The 9,779-nt window shown below is 38.4% G+C and overlaps 1 protein-coding gene across 2 annotated transcripts in view; it reads left to right on the forward strand.

Moving 5' to 3' along the window:
- Positions 1-9,779, forward strand: part of MASTL (microtubule associated serine/threonine kinase like) — a 39,553-nt gene that overhangs the window by 22,454 nt on the left and 7,320 nt on the right. The window contains exons 8-9 of one of the 2 annotated variants that reach the window (XM_017535478.2): positions 2,327-3,466; positions 4,837-4,978. In XM_017535478.2, the coding sequence (XP_017390967.1) occupies positions 2,327-3,466; positions 4,837-4,978 (1,282 nt within the window). The remainder of the gene's footprint in view (positions 1-2,326; positions 3,467-4,836; positions 4,979-9,779) is intronic. The other variant, XM_017535479.2, reaches the window with a different exon arrangement.

The following is a 9,779-nucleotide window of genomic DNA, read 5'->3' on the forward strand; positions in this document are numbered from 1 at the left end:
TTATTAGAGCTAATAGATATTAAAGGTGATAGGTAGTAAAATCTAAAATCATAATAAAGTTTCCTTCATAGAATGCTGATAAAATAACGATAGATTAGGATAACACTAATATCCAAAGAATAAACCTTTTATTTGCTAAAATAACTTGTATTCTATTTGCTGCTTATTCTCAGCAATAGAATTTTATTATTATTGGATATTTGTATTTTATACACAAGATCAAATTAACTTTTAGCCAAGGCAGGGTTTCTTAATTATTTTTTCTTCTCTCCTTATATGCTAAAATAAAGGTAGTATATACTGCAAGATAAATCGATTTCCATTCCTAGTACTATTACTGCACTCCTTTCTTATTGAAGAAAACATATTGTTTACTATTTCAAATTATACACGGCTTTACCGTCTTCCTCCCACTTCTGCATCCCTGAGGAATGCAACGATGGGATTATAGTGGTGCTTCTCAAGTTATGATCAGAGGAATGATAAGGCACCCTCTGAAAAACCTTATACTGATCCCCAAATGTATCATCTTCTGTGCTTGCAGATCAGTGAGGTATAATTCAAGATATATCCTTTTTAGGCCGGGCACGGTGGCTCACGCTTGTAATCCCAGCACTTTGGGAGGCCGAAGCGGGTGGATCACCTGAGGTGAAGAGTTCGAGACTGGCCTGGCCAACTATTTCTAAACTATTTCTAAAAATAGTTTCTACTATTTTTAGTAGAAACCCTGTCTCTACTAAAAATACAAAAATTAACTGGGCGTGGTGGCAGGCGCCTGTAATCCCAGCTACTCAGGAGGCTGAGGCAGGAGAATTGCTTGAACCCGGGAGGCAGAGGCTACAGTGAGCTGAGATCATGCCTCCAGCCTAGGCAACAAGAGCAAAACTCTCTGTCTCCAAAAAAAAAGAAAAAAAATCCTTTTGCTTGTGACTAAGTGCTCATTATTACTAAGTTAATGATAGTTAAAGTTTGTTATTTATTTACACATCAAAAATAAGCACTATTAGAGTTTACTAATGACTCACTCTACTTGACTATTCTTGCAAAAATCTTGATCACCAAGCACCAATTTGCAATATTATATACAAAGTTGAGTGCCCACAAGTACACACAGATAGTTGGAATTCAGAAAAAATCATATTGTTATTAATGCTTTATCAGTTCATCTTATTGACAATAGATTTTAATTTCTGCTCTTCGGGGTTTGTAATTATGAATTACCATTAGTGTCACTTCATCCTTATCAGCGTGGTTCTTTAATACTTGCATGAAGTGATATATATTAACAATATTTTAGGTCTATAATTTTTCACTGACTAAATTTCAAGCCCTGTGCATTTTGTAGTTCAAAACAGAATCATCCATGCTGGGTATGGTAGCTCACACCTGTAATCCCAGCACTTTGAGAGGCCTAAGCAGGTGGATCATCTGAGGTCAGGAGTTTGAGATCAGACTGGCCAACAAGGTGAAATCCCATCTCCATTAAAAAAGAAAATGCAAAAATTACCCAGGCATGGCAGCGTCCCCTGTAATCCCAGCCACCCAGGAGGCTGAGGTGGGAGAACTGCTTATACCTTGGAGGCAGCGGATGCAGTGAGCTGAGATCACACCATTGCACTTCAGCCTGGGCGACACAGCAAGACCCCGTTTCAAAAAAAACAAAAACAAAAACCAGAATCATCTATATATCTATTGCAAAATAGATATGTACATAATGCAGCCTTACCCCCAAGAATGCCTTAATATGTTGCCTGTTAATTTGTCTTGTTTAAGTAACATGTGATACACTATCAAAATAAGTATTATAGAATAATTTATTTAAATTTTAGGCCAGTGTTTCATTCAAAATAATGTATTTAAGCTTATAATTTTATAATTGTTTACATTGCTTCACTCTCGCCCTGGCTGGAGTACAGTGACTTGATCTCAGCTTACTGCAACCTCCATCTCCCGGGTTCAAATAATTCTCTTGCTTCAGCCTCCCGAGTAGCTGGGATTACAGGCATGCATCACCACACCCAGCTAATTTTTATATTTTTAGTAGAGACAAGGTTTCACCATGCTGGTAAGGCTGGTCTTGAACTCCTAACCTCATGATCTTCCTGCCTCAGCCTCCCAAAGTTTTGGGATTACAGGCATGAGCCACTGAGCCCAGCCTTATATTGCTTTTTAATTTTCTCTTATTATTTATTTTTTCCATTTGAAAGTGGGAATAGGTAGCATAATAGTTGATAGGGTCATTTATCCTACCTTAGTGGACCATGGTTAAAAGGTCAAAATATCTCAGCTTTATATACCTAAAACAAATATTTTTTTTCCCTCTTAGGAAAGCGATGAAGCATTGGGCTCGACCACAATGAGTTGGAATACAGCTGAAAAGTTACGCACAAAATCTACAAGTGCCATTGAGACCAAGGGTTTCAATAAAAAGGATCTTGAGTTAGCTCTTTCTCCCATTCATAACAGCAGCGGCCTTCCCACCACTGGACGCTCTTGTGTAAACCTTGCTAAAAAATGCTCGTCTGGGGAAGTTTCTTGGGAAGCAGTACAACTGGATGTAAATAATATAAATATGGACACTGACACAACACAGTCAGGTTTCCATCAGTCAAATCAGTGGCCTGTGGATTCTGGTGGGATATCTGAAGAGCACCTTGGGAAAAGAAGTTTAAAAAGAAATTTTGAGTTAGTTGACTCCAGTCCTTGTAAAAAAATTATAAAGAATAAAAAATCCTGTGTAGAGTATAAGCATAATGAAATGATAGATTGTTATACAAATCAAAATACAGGCTTAACTATTGAAGTTCAGGACCTTAAGCTATCAGTGCACAAAAGTCAACAAAATGACAATGCTAATAAGGAGAATGTTGTCAATTCTTTTACTGATAAACAGCAAACACCAGAAATATTACCTATACCAATGGTAGCAAAAAACCTTATGTGTGAACTGGATGAAGATTGTGAAAAGAATAGCAAGAAGGACTACTTAAGTTCTAGTTTTCTATGTTCTGATGATGATAGAGCCTCTAAAAATGTTTCTATGAACTCAGATTCATCTTTTCCTGGAATTTCTATAATGGAAAGTCCATTAGAAGGTCAGCCCTTAGACCCAGATAGAGGCATCAAAGAATCCTCTTTTGAAGAATCAAATATTGAAGATCCACTTATTGTATCACCAAACTGCCAAGAAAAGGCCTCACCAAAAGGTGACGAGAACCTTACCATACAAGAGAGTAACCAAAAAATGTTAGCTCCTTCTTTGGAGGTGCTGAAAACGTTAACCTCTAAAAGAAATGCTGTAGCTTTTCGAAGTTTTAACAGTCATATTAATGCATCCAATAACTCAGAACCATCCAAAATGAACATGACTTCTTTGGATGCAATGGATATTTCGTGTGCTTACAGTGGTTCATATCCCATGGCTGTAACCCCTACTCAGAAAAGAAGATCTTGTATGCTCTATCAGGTATATTTGTAACTTTCTAACACTTTGTTTTTTGGATTTAAAAAAAACTATTAGACATTTGCCTCTAAGCTAGACTATGCGGTATTAATCATATAGTTTTGTTCTCCTTGTTGAGAGTCTGGCCTTTGGAAGTTTTCACCCAGAAAGGTAAAGCTGCTAGAAATCATGTTTATTATTTTTAACTGTAATGCCACCTTCCATTTGTGTAGTTCTATATATTTTTCTAAGAAAATACAATCATATTTTCACTTCATCCCCATAGTACTCTGAGATATAAAATTATTATTTATTTTTATTTTTATTTTTTGAGACAGAGTCTCGTTCTTTTGCCCAGGCTAGAGTGCAATAGTACAATCTTGCCTCATTACAACCTCTGCCCCCCCGGGTTCAAGTGATTCTCCTGTCTCCACCTCCCGAATAGCTGGGATTGCAGGGGCCCACCGCCATGCCTGGCTCATTTTTGTATTTTTGGTAGAGATGGGATTTCACTATGTTGCCCAGGCTGATCTCAAACTCCTGACCTCAAGCAGTCTGCCCACCTCAGCCTCCCAAAGTGCCGGGATTACAGGCATGAGCCACCGCGTCCTGCCAGAGATACAGACTTAAAGTCCACTCTACCTTACTGTCCTTGAAGGACGTATTTAGATGATCTCTTTTCTTAACAGAATAAAAGTTGAAAAATATATATTTCAAAGATTACTTTGTTTTTATTTTCTAAAGTTTTACCAACCCAAAGTTCTACTTTTTTTCTTCCTTTGGGAAAACATCATAATATAAAAGGTGCAAACCCTGGATTTGTGTTTCAAAACTTGAGTTTTCTACCCAAGACTTACTATTAAATGACTTAGAAGGCCCTTGCCCTCAGACCTGCAGTTTTTCCAAATGTTTGTAGGGGATAATGGCACCTGTCCTGCTGGTCTTACAAAATTGTTGTGAAATAACAAATTATCCTAAAAACTTTTAAATGCTATTTAGCACAAGAGGTTATACGTAGTTATGTCTTACATGTTGCCTTAATCATTTATCAGCCATAGCCTTCCTCAGTGGCTATTCTTAAGCTTGTATTAATCCATGCTATCGGTCTTCTTGCAGATTTTTTTCATCGAACATTTTTCTTGCAGTTTTTTTGTTTCTTATCCAGATCTCATTGGAATAATCCATGTTATCTAAGCTTTTGAACTTCACTAGATAAAAAGACTTTTTCATAATTATAACTATGCATTCATTTTCCATACTTATCAAAGATTTGACTACATCTTTTATGCCTAGCAGCCTATGAGCCAGTTATTTTGCTTGTGTGTTTCACCATTTTCTGTTCAGTGTAAAAGGAATTAAGATATTTATTATCTCTTAAATGCTTTTTGAATTAGCAGACCCCAAATCCGATCAAGTCAGGAACTCCATACCGAACTCCGAAGAGTGTGAGAAGAGGGGCAGCCCCCGTTGATGATGGACGAATTCTAGGAACCCCGGACTACCTTGCACCCGAGCTGTTACTAGGCAGGGCCCATGGTAAGGCATGCATGTCTTGAGTTTTTAAAGTGTTCTCTATCACTACATTATCTTTCGAGGTAAAATTTTAAAAAATTTCTTCAGTTTTTACATTACCTAAAGTAAAAGAAAATGAACTCATGCAATACTCTCATATGTATATGGCATTTATCATAGGAAAATAAGACAGTAGTGCCCATGGCTGTCCCACTCTAAGAATGTAAAAGACCAAACGTTGGAGTACATGTGACCATTTGTCCTTTGCCTTCTGTTGCAGTCTTAATGTTCTAGAGAAGCCCCACCTGCCACCCCTGATATTATCTTACCTCATCCATTTTTTTCTTTTTTTGAGATGTAGTCTTGCTCTGTTGCCCAGGCTAGAGTGCAGTGATATGATCTTGGCTTCTTGCAACCTCCGCCCCCAGGTTCAAGTGATTCTCCTGCCTCAGCCTCCTGAGTAGCTGGGATTACAAGTGCCTGCCACTCCACCCAGCAAAGAAGGGAAATCCTTCCTTGCTTCTTCCTGGCTTCTGGTGGCTTGCTGGCAATCTTTGGTGTTCCTTGACTTAAAGATGCATCATTCCAGTTCTCCTTCTTTCTGTGATGGTGTTCTCCCTGTGGCTCTATCATCACGGGGCTGGCTTCTTAGAAGGACACCAGTCATTAGGAGCCCATCTTAACTCCAGAATGGCCTCATATTAACCTAATTAGTCATATTTGCAGAAACCCATTTCCAAATAAGGTCACATTCTGAGGTACTGGGGGTTAGGACTTCAACATACCTTTTTTGGGGGGACACAGTTCAGCCTGTAACATGAATCCCTTCTGCATGTTGATGTTACTTACTTCCCTTTGCTTTGAGCTCTTTTCATGATCATCTGTTTCATCCTCCCCATGCCACCTCTCACATCCTTTCTTCTGTTTTTATTTCCTTGCTGTCTTTTATCCTCAGCCTGAAAATAAGTTTCCACCCTTGTCTTCTCCTCATTGCCTAACTTCTCAAAAGTTTCCTCTTTCTTTGATTACTTTGCTCTGGCAATCATCATCTCACTATTTAACTGAAACTTCTTAACAGGCACCAGTGATTTCCTTATTGTCAAATCCAGCCGTCTCTTTTCATTCCCCTGACCTCTGTTGCTGCTCTTCAGTTCCTTCCTTGCCGCTTCTAAATATAGTTCTTTGAGATTCTCCCCTTACCCTTTTCTTTCTTTTCTGAGACGGAGTTTCGCTCTTGTTACCCAGGCTGGAGAGCCATTTCACCGCAACCTCCACCTCCTGTGTTCAGGCAATTCTCCTGCCTCAGCCTCCTGAGTGGCTGGGATTACAGGCACGCACCACCATGCCCAGCTAATTTTGTAGAGACGGGGTTTCACCATGTTGACCAGGATGGTCTCGATATCTTGACCTTGTGATCCACCCGCTTCTGCCTCCCAAAGTGCTGGGATTATAGGCGTGAGCCACCGCGCCCGGCCCCCCTTACCCTTTTTGCCTTACACGTGCTTGCTATTCAGCTTATCACTCCCATGACTTCAGTTCTCACCTCCATGTTGATGATTCCCAAATCTCTGTATCTAATCCTGACTTTCTCTAGGCAGCAGACATACAGCCAATAGCCAAGCTATTCAGTATTCTACTAGTCCTTCAAATGTTGGGTGTCAAAACTGGACTTGTGGGGCCTGGTGCTGTGGCTCACTCCTGTAATTCCAGCACTTTGGGAGGCCAAGGTGGGTGGATCACTTGAGGTCAGGAGTTCAAGACCAGCCTGGCCAACATGGTGAACCTTGTCTCTACTAAATATACAAAAATTAGCCAGGCATGTTGGTATGCACCTGTAATCCCAGCTATTCGGGCGGCTGAGACAGGAGAATCACTTGAACCCAGGAGGCAGAGGTTGCAGTGAGCCAAGATTGTGCCACTGCACTCCAGCCTGGGCAACAGAGCAAGACTCCATCTCAAAACAAAACAGGACTTGTTATCCAGCTAGCTCTTCCTCTGTTCCCTACCTCAGTTTCATCACCTTCATGGTGACACAATCTTTGTCCCTACATTCAAGCATTTAAATCCATCTAAATAGATCTCTGCAGCATTTCACCGCTCATTTTCTTTGCTGCCACTGTTCTCTTTAAGAACTCATCTTTCTCTTTTATTTTTTTTAGTGCCCTTCTATCTGGTCTCTTCAACTTCATTATCAATAATCATTGCCACCAGATTTTTCTTCCCAAATCACCACATGGCTCATTGTATTTCCCTTTTTAAAAAATTAAAGTGGCTCCCTGTTAGCTGCTAAGTAAAATCCAAATTGATCATGATATTTGAAGCTATAAGCTCTCATACCAGCCTTCTCTCTAAGAGTCTCTATGTGCCTTATGTTCCCATTCCATTTCTTAAATACATTTAATTTTCAGGTCTTCCTTATTTTGCATGTGTATTTAACCTTACTTGAGCAAAGCCAGTTTCCAAGTGTCTTCCAGTTAAATTCCTTCTCATTTCATCATTTCAAATGTCACCTCTTCCATAAAGCATCCCTTGATCAACTACTGGGAATTACTCCTATATTACCATATTAGAAACTATTTAAAACTTAGGCCATTCTTCCTGTGTTGTAATTAGTTGTTACATTTGTCTCCACTACAAAAGCTTAAGAAAACTTCTTGGGAGGAGTGTGAGTTTTCTGCCTTTTACATAGCACTCCTGAATTCCTTGGAAGCACTCAGTAACTGTTATTAATAACCTCTACCATATTAGAAATAGACACATTTAATGTTCCTCTTTCTCTCTTAGCCAAAGCCAGTAAGTTCCTGTGAGCACTGATTTTTATATAGCGCCTCTTTTGCTACATTACAGATTTGCTAGCCTGTTTTCTGTATTACAATTTGCATTATCTCTAACTTAGAACACAGTGTGAAAGTAAGCTTCAAACGTAAAGATGTATTTTATGGGATCTTGCCTCTATTTTAGTGAGGCATCTAGCTCCCTCAGCTAAACATGCTGACAACATGCTGAAGCTCAACCATGACCTTCCTGATGCCCCCCCATTTTGCCCCCCAGCCAAGATGAGCTCTGTCCTGAGTTTTCAATAACTTTATGTACACCTATTTGTTTCAGCTTCTTAAACAGTATATTAAAATTGTCTGAATTGTCTCTCCCAGAGGAGGCTGGTTTCTCTTTGGGAAAAGAGATTTTTCTTAATCATCTTTGTATCTTTCATATTTGGCACAATACCTGGTGCCTAGATCAGTGAATGATGAGGGAATGGACTCTAATAATTTTGATACAATATACCTAACTACTTTTTTCTTACATGCAGGATTTCTGACTTCCGGTGAGTGAGCTTCTCTATAAAGCAATGCGGCAAAGCACATTAAACTGAACAGTCAAAGTATAACTAGATCACACTACTTTAAAAACTGTTTTCCTTTTAGCTCACTTTTGAAATACAAAAATGAACTATCTTCTGTCTTATCAGCAGCAAGACATCCAGAGAGGTGGTTCTTCCCTGTGAAAAGAAATGTAGGCCTGAGGCATTTTTCATTAACTTTTAAAGGTAGCACAGAGGGAAAATGCAGTCTTTTTTATTACAATGGAAGAAATAGTATTGATTCAGATATTTAAAATGGCTGGGCACTGTGGCTCATGCCTATAATCCCAGCACTTTTGGGAGGCCAAGGCAGGCGGATCACCTGAAGTCAGGAGTTCAAGACCAGCCTGGCCAACATGGTGAAACCCAATCTCCACTAAAAAAATACAAAAATTAGCTGGATGTGGTGGTGCACGCCTGTAATCCCAGCTACTCAGGAGGCTGAGGCAGGAGAATTGCTTGCACCTGAGAGGCGGAGTTTGCAGTGAACCAAGAGCTGCACTCCAGCCTGGGTGACAGAGCGAGACTCCATCTCAAACAAACAAAAAAATTAACAACTATGGAAGGGCTTTAATTTTCCAAATCTTTTAATTTTATTATTAGAAAATAAAAAAGTACATCAATATTAATATATCCCTACAAATTAAAGAAGTGAGTTTTGAATTAGAAAACCAGCAATGTTCTTTTTCTCTGGCTAAGAACATAATAACATAATTGCTAAGTTTTCTAACACTATGTGATCTTATTAGACTTTGACTTAAGTATATGGGTATGTGTGGCATAACTATGGAGAAATCATGTTTTTTTTTTTTTTTAACATAAGCATATTTTGGCTGAACTGGTAAAAGGGGCCTAATTTCTAACATAAGTAAAATAAGTAAAAAAAAATTTTCTAATTTCCTTCTACTTTTGTATTTGGTTACATTATCTAATCCATTGGGTTAATTCTTTCTCAGTGCTGCTTGAAAGGCCTACTAACTTTGGTGGTCTGTATGTTTTTATAGTATTAAAGAAATAGAAGCCTGTAGAATATTTGCATTTTGTGTTCCTTTGAGGGAAGATGGGATTATATGGCTTGCAGGTAAAATGGCACTCTAAATGCATGCAACTTTGTTCCTAAACTCAGATTCCACAGTGCTTTCCTAGTTGTCCTAAAATGGAATGGTGGCAGCTGTTTAACCACAATAATGAATTTCGTGAAGTTATCTTTAAAGAGTAACGTATAGGAAAATTTAGCACTAGACTAGAATTCCTATTCTTAATTTATACTGAAGTTATCCATTTTTTAACTAAAAATTCACCTTTTCTTAGGAAACACTTTATTCATAAAACTAAAGTATAAACCAGTTTATAGTTCATAAGCTCATATTTAAAATAATTGTTTAAAACATCTTTGTATATAAATGTTGCATCCAATTAAGATTTATTTAGGAATCAGTTTTACCTATTTTTTTTTTTTTTAAT

Source organism: Cebus imitator, unplaced genomic scaffold (genome assembly GCF_001604975.1).
Source record: "Cebus imitator isolate Cc_AM_T3 unplaced genomic scaffold, Cebus_imitator-1.0 Scaffold92, whole genome shotgun sequence".
Taxonomy (NCBI): Eukaryota; Metazoa; Chordata; class Mammalia; order Primates; family Cebidae; genus Cebus; species Cebus imitator.